The 15,151-nt window shown below is 42.4% G+C and overlaps 3 protein-coding genes across 7 annotated transcripts; 2 read left to right on the top strand and 1 right to left on the bottom strand.

Moving 5' to 3' along the window:
* Positions 1–14: 14 nt before the first annotated feature.
* fnbp4 (formin binding protein 4) lies at positions 15–6,319 on the top strand. 3 transcript variants are annotated; one of them, XM_057050804.1, is made up of 17 exons: positions 15–227; positions 667–744; positions 827–957; positions 1,203–1,374; positions 1,704–1,851; positions 1,946–2,051; positions 2,131–2,475; positions 2,575–2,767; positions 2,849–2,979; positions 3,053–3,157; positions 3,409–3,542; positions 4,474–4,640; positions 4,736–5,013; positions 5,140–5,257; positions 5,361–5,536; positions 5,613–5,770; positions 5,859–6,319. In XM_057050804.1, the coding sequence occupies exons 1-17, from the start codon at positions 104–106 to the stop codon at positions 5,941–5,943; spliced, it is 2,649 nt and encodes an 882-aa protein (XP_056906784.1). In that variant the 5' UTR covers positions 15–103; the 3' UTR covers positions 5,944–6,319. The 3 variants fall into 3 exon arrangements, with proteins under 3 accessions (XP_056906784.1, XP_056906783.1, XP_056906782.1); XM_057050803.1 differs by having other exon boundaries at positions 5,358–5,536; XM_057050802.1 differs by having other exon boundaries at positions 5,343–5,536.
* A 251-nt stretch (positions 6,320–6,570) lies between these two features.
* Positions 6,571–12,940, top strand: agbl2 (AGBL carboxypeptidase 2). Of its 2 annotated transcripts, none has more exons than XM_057050801.1 (21): positions 6,571–6,997; positions 7,392–7,518; positions 7,765–7,938; positions 8,027–8,134; positions 8,241–8,385; positions 8,600–8,855; positions 8,929–9,321; positions 9,434–9,576; positions 9,681–9,840; positions 9,940–10,054; positions 10,133–10,233; positions 10,323–10,429; positions 10,520–10,589; positions 10,704–10,823; positions 10,896–10,979; positions 11,062–11,148; positions 11,387–11,423; positions 11,531–11,683; positions 11,762–11,792; positions 11,863–12,123; positions 12,219–12,940. In XM_057050801.1, the coding sequence occupies exons 1-21, from the start codon at positions 6,962–6,964 to the stop codon at positions 12,424–12,426; spliced, it is 2,916 nt and encodes a 971-aa protein (XP_056906781.1). In that variant the 5' UTR covers positions 6,571–6,961; the 3' UTR covers positions 12,427–12,940. The 2 variants fall into 2 exon arrangements, with proteins under 2 accessions (XP_056906781.1, XP_056906780.1); XM_057050800.1 differs by having other exon boundaries at positions 6,572–6,997; positions 9,928–10,054.
* On the bottom strand, positions 12,581–14,603 carry tmem17 (transmembrane protein 17). Of its 2 annotated transcripts, none has more exons than XM_057050811.1 (5): positions 14,425–14,603; positions 14,163–14,266; positions 13,611–13,757; positions 13,225–13,365; positions 12,581–13,116 (listed from the first exon to the last, which is right to left on the bottom strand). In XM_057050811.1, the coding sequence occupies exons 1-5, from the start codon at positions 14,531–14,533 to the stop codon at positions 13,036–13,038; spliced, it is 582 nt and encodes a 193-aa protein (XP_056906791.1). In that variant the 5' UTR covers positions 14,534–14,603; the 3' UTR covers positions 12,581–13,035. The 2 variants fall into 2 exon arrangements, with proteins under 2 accessions (XP_056906791.1, XP_056906792.1); XM_057050812.1 differs by having other exon boundaries at positions 13,644–13,757.
* Between the last annotated feature and the right edge of the window lie 548 nt (positions 14,604–15,151).

Raw genomic sequence — 15,151 nt, 5'->3', positions numbered from 1 at the left:
CATGAACTTATGAACCGGAAGTTAAACTACTTCCTGTGCTAGTGTAAAGAGTTGCCGCAATTACCACGGGCAAGTAGCGAGGCCGTCGGCTAGATCAACATTGATGGGGAAAAAAAGTCGTCTCGCCGGGGCAGCGGCCGGTCGGAGAACGATCCTACAGCTTTCGCCTCCTGGGCTTCGAAGTGGAAATGCCGGTGAACGCGATGAGCCGCTATCTGGATCGGATGGTAGGTTATTAGCCTCGCATTAGCTAAATGCTAACGTATAAATAATCGCATCAGAATCATTCCCGCAAATATAGTAACAAAGTATTTATAACATCTTGTACGACTAAATGTCGCCAATACACTTTATAAGCCATTTAAAGCATTTGTGGTGGATTATGTAGTTTTTAAATCCTCCTTTAAAACTATCAGGTTGTTACCATGCTAGTAAATAGCGTGCTAGTGGTCATTGTTAGCATAACTTTACCTTCACGTTTTAGGACTCATTGACTGATTGAGATATGTGAAACGTAACGGAACAACATTGTGAATGGTACTTTAGTCCGTTTCTTGTGTTTATTTCTTATCAGAAGAAAAACACTCATTGAAGTTAACATTACCGTAGGTCAGATTGCTTTTACTTCTGGAATCCTAATCAAAGTCTTTCTTACTTTCCTCCCAGATGAACAAGAAGGTGACGGCAACAAAAGTGTCAAACAAATGCGCCCAAATATGAAGACTCCAGCAGTCAAAGCTACAGGTAAATGGTCTGCCTCCACCTGCCCCACTCACTGAATTTTCAATGAATTGGGAAACATTCTCTTCTTTGTCTTCCCTTGTAGAGGGGCTATCCTTGCTTGGAGCCTATGAAGATAGTGATGAAGAGGAATCTGGGAATGTCCGCACCTCGGCTACAAATTCCCAACACAACCAGTCAGCCGACATTGACAGCACACTGGCCAATTTTATGGCTGTGAGTATAATTTTCAGTACCTTTTTAATAGACTTTCTTGTTGAACTTGGCTGCAGTTTTGAACATTTCACGTGTTTACAATAAGGCTAACAAAAGATCAATTTATTCAACATAATGATGTTTACAGTGTCGATTAAGAATGCTTTCTTACATGCAATTATTCCTAAGCACCATGAGGGTCATTCTTAGGACCGGAGACAAATATATGCAATAAAATGTTTCTGCCAATGTTGTATCCACCACAGGAAATCGATGCAATCACCACTCAGCCTGGTACAGATCAGACACCGTCTCAATCTTCACTGCCACCAACCGACTCCCTCAAACCTCAGAGTAATAGCAAGTCAGCTACCAGTGAAGAACAGAAGCAACAAAGCACAGAGTTTGAGTACAATACTCAGTACTCATTAGCTACAGGTAAGAGCACTATTTTTAAAATCTGCATACATTTCTCCATCTACTGTAAGACCTTCATTTTAGGGTCTCCACTGTTCACTTTAACAAAGCTGTTGCATATTAGTCCTTATGTAAAAGACACGCTAAAGACACCAAAATTCCATTATTTTGGTAATTGGTAAAAAGTTCACAAGACACTTTCTTGCACATTTTTAAGAATGGGTAGTAAATGGGTAATAGTGGGTTACCTCATTGCAGCCTTGTGTAAATATTTTGGAATGTTTTGTAAAGATTTAGAACACAATAAACCCTCTGAATGAAACCTCTACTGGTACTGTGTTTTCTCACAGTTGATGTAGAGATGGGAGACTGGCAGGAGGTGTGGGATGAGAACTCTGGCTGCTACTACTATTGGAACACGCTGACCAATGAGGTCTCCTGGGAGCTGCCGCACTATTTAGCCAATCAGGTGCAAAGTCTGGGACAGTACACCAACAGGTGGGAGAAACAAATGGACAGATTTTTTTTTTTGCACAACTCACGCCATGTATAGTCATGTGAGGAATAATAGAACCTTTGTCATTTTTTTTAGCACCAGTGTCAATGGCAATGGCACAGCACACGCGGGTTATCAAACTGAGGAAACTGTTGCTGCCTCCACTGCCAGCCTGCCAACGGTGAAAGAGAACAAAACAAAGGTAAATTCCCAGCATATGTGAATGTGGTGCACTGTTAAGTGGTTCTTAATTGTAATTATTTTCTCTCACATCTAAAAAGGAATTAACCGAGAGTGTTGTGGGCCTCACAAGTGAAGAAGAGGAGCGCCAGGGCGTGGCTGCATCACTGCTCGGTCCTCTGATACCATCTGAAGTGAAAGAAGCAGAAGAAAAATGGAGAAAAGGGCTCATTAAAAGTTTGGACGAGCCAGAAAAGAGTGTAGATTCTGATGGTGAAGGTGTCGGACCCACTGAAACGCCTGCCGCCGATCTACCAGACCTGAACGCGGACCCTGCCCCTCAGAAAAGTCTGAACACTAAGAAGCTGTCTGGAGAGACGTCACAGGCTGAAGAAGAGGCCGAAGAGGATACGATGGATTTGGAACTGGCACTAGAGAGGAAGAAGGTACACTCTAATTACAACTAGGGTTATTACGGTTGTATTTTAGTCAGGCATTTTCTTTCAATGCTAATTGTTGGAATATATTTATTTCCTGTTTCTCAGGCAGAGCTGCGAGCACTAGAGGAGGGCGATGGAAGCGCCGGAGGGTCCAGTCCTTCCTCTGAGACAAGCCAAGAAGCTTCTGGTCCTCGTGGTGTTCTGCTGAAGAAAAACAGGTGGAAGACTATTTTCCCCAGTGTCGCCAGCCCCGATTCTAATAGTCGCAGCTCAGACCTGGTGGACAACACCGAAACCGGTGAGCCCAAGAATGTGGTTTACTTGATAGAACTTGGTGAAAGTACCATTCTCTTACTTATTTCTGTGGCTCGTTTTTTAGCAAATTCTAAGACCTCCGAGACCATCGGAGAGGGGGAAATTGAGAGCTCGGAGGAGAAAACCGTGTCAAAGCCTGTGGTTAAAGAAGAGGTGGAAATGGCTGACGTCAAAGTGGAAACACCCGAGCTGAAGGTACAGCAATGTTCTGCCTGTAACATGGGTATTGGCTAAGATTTGGATTTGTTTTCATGGTAAACACCTACAGTTTCAGATTGGACAACTGGCAAACACCTTGATCAGCAAGATGGAGTTCCTGGGAATCAACAAAAAAGCCGTCTCAAACTTTCAGCTGCTTCTGCTACAAACAGAGGTAAAGACCTGACGGCTCATTCTGAGAAATGCTCTGCCTCCAACTGTAGCTATTCTAGCTAAGACTTTTAAAATATTAAAATGCTCAGTTTTGTTACATTCCATTTTACACACAGACATGGTAGTATGAAATATTTAAAATCCCCCTCAACAATCTATCACAGCTTGAATCTCACTGTAATTACTCATGTCTCTTTTGTCTTTGTCCCTTCCACCCTTTGGTCTTCTAATTGTCTCTTTTTCTCTATCCAGACTCGGATCGCTGATTGGAGGGAAGGAGCACTAGATGGAATCTATCTGCGCCGACGGCTGCAAGAAGCTGCTGAACACATAAAATATTACGAACTTAACGCCACCCCTAAAGGCTGGTCCTGCCACTGGGACAGGTACGCGCTCCTTACCTTTCACATCTCTAAACACCCGCGTCCCCCAAAAGTCTTACCATGTGACTACAACCCCCACAATTCCAAAGTTGCAGACCTTGTAACATGACTGGGGGAGAAGCTTAACGAGTCCGAGAGGATCAAAATACTTCCCAGACTCTTCAGATGCCCTAGCACTCTGCTTTGCACGTGTTGGTACGGGAGCATCCAGTCTGGGCCAGCCTGCTTCCTGTTAAATAAACCTGCTACTCCGGTACTAGAACTCGGACTCTAAAGCCCTTTGTTGTGAGGGCACCTTGTAGACTCTTATGGGTACGGTCAGTGGAATACGGGGGCTATGGTAGGTTTTGTGGGAGAGCTTTGCACTTTACAGGACTGAACCCTCCCAGAATACAATGGTGACTGTGACGCCTTGGAAGAGGGAAGTGTCACGCATCAAATTAAAGGTGAAGATGGAGCAATGACGGGAATCCAGCAGGTCAGACCTACTCTATTTCATGTCTTCATGTTTATATTTTTTGAAAAATTAATTTCTGATTTAAATCCAGACGAGTATTGTGATTTTTTTGATCTCTGGTGCTGTTTCCTCTGGTGTTTTCCTGTGACTGGTTGGGAATGGTTGTCTTAGTTAGTTCAAATATGACAACCATGGTGTGAGCTGCTGATTACTACTTTCAGGACCTTGAGATGTTTTTAATTCTTTGTGTTTTATGAGAACAAGGTGGGTTCCTTATCCACATCCATAACCACACCTGAATCTGGCCCCATTTTGGGATGGATGAAATTGCCATCCATACCAAGAAGCAAAACCCTGCCCTGTGCCCATTACCTCCATTCTTTTGCCCAATTGTCCCAGGGTGCAATGAAACTAAACCCAGGTTGTGCACCAGCTGTTGAGACTCTTGCCTTCTATCTCTGTTGTGCCACTTTTTAGAGAGCACAGGCGATATTTCTATGTGAACGATCGGACCGGGGCTTCCCAGTGGGAGTTTCCAACCAAGGAGGAAAATTGCGAGGATACAAAGAGCAGCGAGGGTACCGAGACACAGACGCCAGACCAGTCTGACCCAAAAACACCCATGTCTGCGGCTGTAGCAACAGGTCAGTTTCCTTTATTATTAATGTTGCCAAAACTGCTATGTTGTCAGGCATGGCAGGATTTAATGCTGTCTTTTATACATTTTCTCTTTCCTTAGCCCCAGCAGCGCCTCCTCTGCCAGCCACATCGTCCCTCTGGTCCCCATCTCAGCCTCCTCTTCCTGACAGCCCTCCTCCACCTCCCTGCGCCCCCCCGCCTCCGCCGCTCCCCCCAGACTCCCCACCTCCTCCACCCCCTCTTCCAGAAAGCGATGAGGAGATAATGGAAGTGGAGATGGAGATGGATGATGATAATGACACAGAGCCACCAGCTCCAGGGACGGAGGAAGATGCCGGCACAAGGCCCGCTTTACCCCCAGGCGCCATTGGGACAAATGTACGGGAGTTCAGGCTTCTTCTGCATTTTTATTATTTATTCTTGTGTGAATGATTCTCTGTTAATTTTCAACACTAATAATACCCTGTTAATTCTTTTTCTTCTCCTTTTTTATCCACTCTGCAGCTTCTGGAGGCATGGGTCCCCTTGGCGAAGGGTCAGAAACGTCAGAAATCCGGTCAGCAGAACAAAGCTATCATTGGCAGCAGCCCCATTCTCTACACTCAGTCTGCTCTCAATGCAGGTAAAACAATCTCTTCATTGAAATCTTAAGTTCTGGTGGTTTTATTATTCCATATTCATGCGCAAAGGTTTTCCTCTTTCTGAAGCTTCTCTTATGACAGCAGCTGCTTACTGGGGCATACCGGCTGTAGCTGCCCCATTGGTCCCTTGTGAACCACCTCCTCCACCGGTCCCAGCTTTACCTCCTCAGCCCCCACTGCCTCCTCCCCAGCCCCCTGCTGAACCCGCTCCTCCCAAAATGCCTCCTACAGACAAGACCAAGAAAGTAAAGAAGGATAAGGTCAGTGGTGGTCCTGATTCGCTGCTCAAATTTAACACTGCAGGGTTCAAATTCTTTTGACCTCTCTGTCTTTTAGTCGAAGAAGGCAAAAATTAAAATGCCATCCCTCGTGAAGAAGTGGCAGAGCATTCAGAAGGAATTAGACGAAGAAGAGAAATCCAGCTCCAGTGACGAGGACAGAGATCAGCTGAACAAGAGGAGCATCGAAGACTGGAAGCATCAGCAGATCCTCACGTAAGTTTGTCTTCGTATTACGTAGCAATGAAGCCATGCTGTTTTATTTAACTCTTTGGCTTAAAATGATATTTGTTTGTGTTGACAGAGGAAAGGCTTCAAAGAATGCCAACTTTGAAGCACTACCTGAAGATTGGCGAGAACGAATAAAGCGGCGAAAGATGAACACGTGATTTCTGGCATGTCCTCTTAGTTTCCTGGCATTTTTTTTTTAAACTTCACTCCAAAGATGGATCAGATCAGTGTACTTTTTGGGGATTTTTTTTTTTAAAAATGTTTTTGTTTTTTATGAAGCGAGTTTGAGTGTCATTTTGTGGCTTTTGTAGTCTGTAAATGTGCCAAATGTCTGACATTCGCCGACTCACCAACATTTTTGTATGGGCCTCGCAAACATTGACCAACGCTTCGTTGTGAGGGACCGTCTGTTTTACTGACCATTTTTACAATTGTGTACATACAAAAAACGGGTTCAGGAATTGTTTTTGGAGAAGGGACGAAAGACATTGTACATTTTGTAAATAAGTTATTAAATTTTTTTCACAAATTAAACTTGTTTGTAATTTTGTCATGCTTCACCCTCACTTCTGCCTCTATTTAGTGAAGTATTGGTCTTTCTATTTGTTACAGATGTTACATTTATTTAATATACGGTCAGGGCCAGTTTATGCTGTATAATAATGATAGGGTTGAACAACAATGCAACATGCTTTATAAATAATCGAGTTTGTCTGCATGATATTACATTTAACTATTAGCAGGGCTTTTCTCTCGTATTTTGCTGTCTTTTGCACTTATTTATTTCATCAATGATGCCAAAGCTGTATATTGCTGATACGGGGTTGCCCTTGGCAACGGATGTGTTGGTGAGACGTTCCCCTGGCAACATCTCGCGCTTCCACTGATCATTTCCGGGAGAGTTCATCTCGCGCTATGCTAGCCGCTAATTTTGCCACCAATTTTAAAATATACTTTGAAACAAAACTTTTTATGGAAATTAATGTGACTTCGTGAGACAACTTTAATGAGAAAATGCCTTATTATTGTTAGATAAATAGTGGATTTACATGTAAACTGACGCTGTATATAGTAAGGTGGTCAACTGCAGAGCAGCGCAGAAAAAACGCTAATCTATATTTTGGACGTTTCTACATGTTAAGTGCATTTTGAAGAATTTGTGATTTAGCAAACGAGATGTCTTTGAGAAATCACAATCACAGCACCTCACACGTAAGTTTTAATAATCATGACTCTTTTATATATACAGTTAGAGGGATTTACAAAGTACTATGAGAGGACCGGCTGCGTTTTGTTTGTAAGGGCTCTTTCCCCCATAATATAAAGCAGTGATTCTTCATTAAAGTTCTGTAAATTTGTCAGAATCAGAGGTTTATATACCATTATAATTATAATGTTATTTATCTAAAGTTACCCATTAGTAACATCTGTATATTGCATAACAAGTTTGTGACAAAATTCAAATTTCTAAAAGAAAATGATCTGTTCTGTTGTTACAATTTACATTCAAGGCCAAATATGGGATTCTGTGGCTGATCAAACACATCTCCTTGGTTTCCTGATGAGGATAAAGTATTCATGAGCAATGCACTGTATTCCCAATCAGGCAAAAAAATCCCCAGACGCGACCACCTCTGCTCTCAGGAACTGGTTCGATCGTCGCCATTTGAACCAGTCAGACACAAGCGACTCCAACACAGAAAAAGATGAGAGTTCAGGGGAGAGGAAACTATGTAAGTAGTCGTAACTGAGGTAATACGTATATGCATAGTAGTTTAGCTGTTGCTGAGGAGTGGGGGATCATAATGCATAGATATGTTTAACTCCTGTGTATCTGATCGCCTCTGTCACATAAGATCATTATGAATTAAGAAAAGCAAGGTAATAGCATCAATCAGGAGCAACATATTTAGGTCACTAATGTCTTTTAGATAGCAGGCGTGTGTATGTATATATGACAGCGATTGTTGTTTTCTCAGTATCTATAAATCTAAATAAAATGCTGCGGACCAGGCAGCTGCTCATCAACTTTGATGCTGGTCGGCCTGTTGTGAGTCTCAAGGCACCACTGGACCTGATAAACTTCCAGTCCATCATCCGCCCTCGCTGGCCCGTAGAGTGTGAGGTCATCAGTGATGCCATCCATCATATAGGTAATTCAGTATTTTAAGCAAAACCACCAGCCTCAGTAAAAGAAAAAAAGATAAATTTACTTTAATATAAAGGAACCCTGTGTTCCAGAGTGGGATCCATCCGAACCAGAACCTTTCTATCAGCCCACTGGATTGGAGAAGGCATCCATGCCAGCTGGGGAGGAGAAGGGGAAAGTGGTGTATTGTGTTGACCATAGTAAATTCTGACACACGGAGCCTAATTATACAACACATTACAGCATCAAAATGAACAAAATAATTTCTTTTGTAACTTCTGGAACTTTTGTTTCCACTCTTTTAAGCCACAAAATATCCCCATTTCACCTGCTCGCGCATCGGCGGAAGCAGAGGTCCCATAAGGAACGCCACTTTTATCGGTGAAGCAGACTCAACACTCCAGTTTGAGTCTCGTTTTGAAAGCGGGAACCTTCTGAAGGCTGTGCAAGTGTACGTTTTATATACTAATGTATCAGTTTTATTTGTCAGCCATTATATTCCCAGATGCATATAGGCGAAGGCAAGGTTCGCCCCTGAGGCTCATCCATTTTGGGGTGGGACTTGAACTGATGTCTATGCAGTGGTCTAAAAGAAGAAAACCATTATTTTTTCTTACTTCTGCTCCATTTCTGACTCTCTGCTTCTCATTTTTCTTCTCTTGTAGGGGTCTTTATGAGTATGAGCTCACCCTGCGCCCTGACATGTACACTGCAAAACACACACAGTGGTTTTACTTCAGGGTCCGGAACATGAAGGCTGGAGCAAACTACTGCTTCACAATCGTCAACTTGATGAAGAGCAGCAGCTTGTATTCTGTGGGAATGAGACCACTCCTCTATTCTGAGAGGGCAGCCAAAGAAACAAGTGTCGGATGGCGACGCACTGGTTCCAACATCAGATACTTCCGCAGCTGCAATCAGGTAGATGAACCTGCTGTTGCACGGCAGCGCGTGTTGATTGTTAAAAAAAATCTTCTCTTTATGGAACTCTAAGGGCAAAAGCAGTGACACGGTGACCTTGCACTCCCTCACCTGGACTGTCCAGTTCCCGTATGACTCAGACACGTGCTACCTGGCCCACTGTTACCCCTACACCTACTCACACCTGCAGCGTTACCTCAGGGGTGTCGCTTCCAACCCAGCGATCACGTCCTACTGTATGCTGCGTGTGCTGTGTCACAGCCTTGCTGGGAATGCCGTGTATGTGTTGACGGTGACGTCACGGGGGAGCAGTGTAGTGGAGGATAAGACCAAGAGGGCCGTGGTGGTGACGGCCAGAGTGCACCCCGGAGAGACCAATGGGTCTTGGATGATGGAAGGGTTTCTAGAATTCCTGCTGGGAGAGTCAGACGATGCCCGGCTACTCAGAGACACTTTTGTTTTCAAGGTGAGGAAAGTTACCTAAAAAAGCAGCTGTTTGATGAAAGGTGCTTCCAGGAGATTTATTAATTTTGCATTTTTATTCATTCATTTTATTTATTCATTTTATTCTCATTTAGGTGGTGCCCATGCTGAATCCTGATGGTGTGATTGTGGGTAATTACCGCTGCTCTTTGGCAGGCAGAGACCTCAACAGGAATTACAAGACAAGGCTCAGGGATTCCTTTCCCACCGTGTGGCACACCAGGAACATGGTGGAAAGGTAAGGTTGAATGCTTGCAGGTGTGCAAACCTTCATTTATGTTTGCAGCAAGCGGGTTTTAATCTGTTTTTATTGAGTTTCCTGATGTGCTTGGTGCTTTCCAGGCTGGTGAATGAGACAGACGTTGTTCTGTACTGTGACTTTCATGGCCACAACCGTAAAAACAACGTATTCATGTATGGTTGCAACAGCCCAGGAGATAATGCGCTGAAGCTCCAAGAAAGAGTATTTCCTCTAATGATGAGCAAGAATGCCAACAACAAGGTAGAGATTTTGCAGTTGTACATGTGTTCATCATGAGGTTATTGTTGATTCTTTGGAAATTATTATCTACAACACCATCCATCTTAGTTCTCCTTTAAGAGTTGTAAGTTCCGGGTGCAAAAGAGCAAGGAAGGAACGGGGCGCATCACCATGTGGAGACTTGGCGTCAAAAACAGCTACACTATGGAAGCCAGCTTTGGAGGATCGACTTTGGGTAAGTTTGGGGCTTTACCTGCGTGCAGATTTACCAGTCAGTGTCTGCTACATCAGGCTTTGTCACTCCGAATGACAGGTGACAGAAAAGGAAGTCATTTTACCACTCGGGACCTGAAGTCCATTGGCTTTTATTTCTGTGACACCCTGCTGGACTACTGTGACCCTGATCCAACAAAGGTAGGGTTGAAACAAGACCTCTACTGCTTAATACAATTCCCTTAAAGGAAGAAAAGGGTGTTTTATCTATGAGTTTCCTCTTGTTTCAGATCAAATACTGTCTGGCAGAACTGAAAGTTTTGATGCAGAAGCAGGTCAGAGAGAAGCTAGGCATAGATGTAGGATCTGGAGTCACTGTTTCTGATGTGGAAACCAGGTAATACAATCATTTACATGGATTATTACCCACACTGTGGTGGGAATGCAATGTGTTTTTAATCAACTTGGACCATTACTGCTTCTTCAGCACCAGTGGTTCCAATAGCTCAGATTCTAATGGATTACCAGTTCATTTACTGAAGCAACAACAGTCGAATGTAAGCTCATTCATTTCTACCCTTGGATCGACCTGTTTAATTATGTTCATATCCCATTAGATTTATTAGAAGTTTTTGTCTGTGGATGATCAATTTGACTCTTATGCTGAACAGCAAACTCTGAAGAAGAAAAAGAAGCGCTTGAGGACTTTTAAAGAGAGGAACCGGCTTCGACCAGAGAGGCTGAGGAGCACCACACAGCCGACAGCTCTGCAGAGCAACTTCAACAGTGCAGTAAGAGCTCTGTTGTTACACACATGCTGATCGCCTGGTGTAATTTAACCATGACTGATTGCAAATGAACAGACGTTGCAGGAATCCAGCAGTCACCTTGACAACCCTGAGAGAATCCATCAGAAGACTGGAATAAGAAGTGGTAAAAACTCCCAGGTATAATGTAAAAAACCCTGAAAAATAGTTTAAAGGCACACCTTTGAACTGTTTCTCTTGACATTTCTGTCTGTATGTGAAGGTACGTGCAGGTAACCTGCACACCACTCAACGTGGTGATGTCAGTCAGGTGACACTGTGGCGGGGCTGCAAGCCAGCAATGAACAAGGTAAGGAACATCCAGATTTTTTTCAAATGTCCAGACTGAACTTCAAAACAGTCCAATGAGGAAGCTTCGGTCGTATTGAAGAAACACAGTTTGCCAAACTATCGATCAAAAGAAATATTCATTATTGCGGTAAAAGTGTTTTTCAATACAAAGTGTGTTTTATGGCGTTGTATGTCTGTAACTTAGCTAGTCTTTGTTAGTGAAAGTCCACAAGTTTTTTGTGATTCCTTTCTTTTAGGGCAGCTGTTTGGAGGAAATGAAGACAGCATGTAGAGGTTCTATTTTATTTTGCCTTGTAGGAATTATTCCCACACTCTCCAGTGTAATCTAAAACTCAGGCTAAGGTTGATCATTTTCCTTTTTGACTGGTAAATATGGACAGATGACCGAGGTGTGGAGTCAAGAAGCAGATGCTCCGGTCAGATGCAGCACCTGAGCGCGCCCCTTCCACCGTCCGCAAAATTCATTCGAGCCAGTCAGCAGCGGCAGCTTCCCAGCCTCCAACACTCCTTCACCTCCCACAAAAACTGCAGGGGTTTGTTGTTAAACTGAATTTTCACAAAACAGTTCTCACAGAAACTCAGTCTAATTCTTCCTTATCTGCTGATTTCAGGTCAGGCCCCTGCCCTAACAGACCCTCACAGGTAATTAAGTCTCTCACTTATAGCTGAACAGATCCTTTCATGTGTCCTCACCGTGACCCTTCCTTTACAGCTCACCCATGTCCTTGAAGATGATTCCAACAAAGTGCCTGCTGTCCGCTTTAACCACTGACAAATTCGGCATGCAGCGTCGTCTCGGAGACAGAAACACATCAGGGGTCTTTGAACATTACTCGCTTGAGGACTCGCCCACAATCAAGACCAAACTTAATGACAAAGAGCAGGAGAAAGATTCTGCAGGTCTCACTGAATCAAAATCACACACCAGCCTGTTTGTGCCTGTGCTGAGGAGCCGGCCCCCAAGAGCAGCTCTGTTAGTTCCTCATGATGATTCCATGCACTTAAAAAACCCTCAATATTTTGCTTTTTGAGTTTGTCTCATTCCCCCCTCTTTTGAATATCCCCCAGCCTGTGTAAGGACAAAGGGTGCGTCAACGTCTTATTGCCGGTGTTAAAGCCTTCAGTCCTGGACAAGATGGTGCATCCTCGGAGTGTCACACTGAATCAGCTTCAGGGTAATCGCGGCAGGCGTCACCAGTCTGGACGAGAACATCTAGCTATGACTGCTCCACAAGCACCGTCAGGCAGAAGAGCCTCACAGCCAGCGCTACTGTAGGACACGACCGATAATCAGGGGATCACACGCTTCTTTAAGGATAAAAAGATGGATTGTGATTTTAAAAAAAAAAAACCTCTACATTTATGATCAGATGGAAATAATTATCATGTCTGAGTGACCATGCTGAAGAAAGAATTACAGACCCCAAGACTTGGATTATCAAATTACACAAAATCAACACAAAGTCTTTACTGGCTAATAAACGATACATAAGTACACTTTAGTGAGAGCAACAATATTAAAGTACAACTGCACCAAATACAGCATCAATAATATAAAAAAATAAATAGTTTCACTCGCATACTCATCTTCTCAAAGAACATATTATGCAAATGTACTTTGTTGTCAGCATCTATAACAGACTCTGGATGGCAGAACAAAACATCCTGCCACCTGTGGCACAAAGATACTTAAAAAAATACAAAAACCCTTAATCTTATGCGGCATCACATTTGCTAGACTTGTGTTGTATACATCTTTACAGTGAAGATTATATCCCAGCTTTTAGTCAGAAAGAAAAATAAGAAAATGCTTATGAAGTTTTAATATACAAAATGAGAATAAACCCTCTTGGAGAAATGCCTGATCCAATGTGAAGCAGGGATGTTAAAACTCAAACTGTCGGAGGCGGAACTGGCTTTGTGTGTGTCTGACTATTTCCCGGAGAGCCACGAAACCAAAGAAGGTCTGAAAAAATCCCAGGAAAAAAAGATTACGCCTGAAAAGTCTGCATCAATTCAATGACAATGTTTATAAGTGATGGTAAAAATAAAGCAGTGTTTTTCAATGACATACCTGTGTGAGTATGAATAAGGCAAGAACGATGTGGACACCCCTCTCCAGAGGCTGAATGATAAAAGCTTCATAGAACAGCTGGAACAGGATGATTACAAGCTGAAGGATGGTCAGCAACCAAAATCCAGCCAGCTCTGGCACCTTCAATACAGATAGAATAAATAATCAAGTCTACAGTTATAGTTAACACCTATATTATGTGAAATAATTTTCATGTTTTAAAAATCCATGTTGGAGCAAAGTTAGCTGCTACTAAGTGCCAAAATATAAAGCATCCCAAACTGTTTTGCTTTGGTCAATAGTTAAATACATATTTATGTAATATAGCCGAGTGTAGATTTACTATAGTCTCCATAAAGAATGATAAATATACTATTAATGCTCACATAAGATAACTGTTTGTGTGAGTGACGCAACACCTTCTCTTGCAGGTTCCCAGAATAACCGAGAAAGAGTCTGATCGTCTCAATCAGGGTCATCAGGACGAGGATGGTGATGAGGATGAATTTATAGGGGTCGGACAAAGCAGGATACTGGTAAAACAAGAGACAATTAGATAATTACACCAAACTCTAAATCCTAAGAATAGTTAAGACCAGTTTAAACGGATTTTTAAAGACCATGTGAGGGTTCGAGAATTGTATTGCTCAGTATATAAAATAAAAACTTCTGTATATGTCAACTTTGGTAGAGAAATTAACATTGTTTTTAATCATTATTTATAAAACGCACTCTATAAAACCAGCATAAATTCAAAGATTTTGAATAACAGCTACCGTTTTTTTTGCTTTAACAGGATGCAATCAAACTAACCGTATTGCATAAAACGCCCAGTTTCGAATCAGTTGGGCATTAGGCGCATTTTGCATAGTCCGGTTTACCCAACACAAGTCTCATTAATCAAAACAGCATCATTCTCTGCATGTTTTCATCTTTACCTTTACATGAAGCATTACACTTTCACTAATCCACCAAAAGGGGAAGAACCATGTGTTAAAGTACAAAGACATCTGGAGCTTGAGGCTAGAATGAACACGCTTATCTGTAAGAAAAATAGGACAGCGTGGGACACATGAACTGGGTGTACAAGAGAAATATGAACAACCACTGTAAACAATCCTTTTTTAACAGCTCAGTCCAGCTGCCTCCTTCGCTGCTAATGCTAATTTGCTCATTAGCTTGCGTTCTGAATTCAATTACCATGTGGCATTAACGTGTCATTCTCTGGAATAAAAGGGCGAGCTTGGTCGAATAAAACGTTCCGAGAAATATATTCCAAAGGTTTCCTGAAAGTTTCTGGCAGCTCCATCCTACTAAATGCTCCCTGTTACACACCATGGCAATGCCTGATCTGCACCCGGAACTCGATTTGCTTTTTATCATTTCCGCGCATGCGCTGATGTGTTTACGATATGTTTCCCCCCGACTTTATTTATATTGAAACTATATACAAGACAAGACAGAGTAGACGTCAGACAATATTGAAAGATATTTTATCCAAGCAAAGCAATCACAGCAAAAGAAGACACAATCTTGACTTAAGTAACTAAAAGAAGATAAATTGATGTGCAATGAACAATTGATAACTAATATGAAAAGTAAATGTAAATCAATAAACAGACGTAAGATGACATTTCAGATAACAAACAGATGTTAGTAGTTTTAATAGCTTTTATTGGAAAGGGGGCCATGCTACCTTTAACATGCACTGTCACATGCGCGGAATTGGCCTGGTACAGAAATGATTTGGCATCTGCGATTAATTGTTGTGTAAAGTTTGTTCACATGCATAACTATGGTGCAAATATCTATAGGTTTTTTTTTTGTTTTGTTTTTTTAAGGGAGGATGCGCATGCGCAACAGCGATATGGCGCAAATCAGGTACGGACAAGGCAACATCATTAGAGAAGAGACGGAACGCTGTGTT

This window comes from Takifugu flavidus, chromosome 13 (genome assembly GCF_003711565.1).
Source record: "Takifugu flavidus isolate HTHZ2018 chromosome 13, ASM371156v2, whole genome shotgun sequence".
NCBI classification, from domain to species: Eukaryota; Metazoa; Chordata; class Actinopteri; order Tetraodontiformes; family Tetraodontidae; genus Takifugu; species Takifugu flavidus.
The sequence above is the reverse complement of the archived record's forward strand: the minus strand, read 5'-3'. Positions and strand labels throughout refer to the sequence as shown.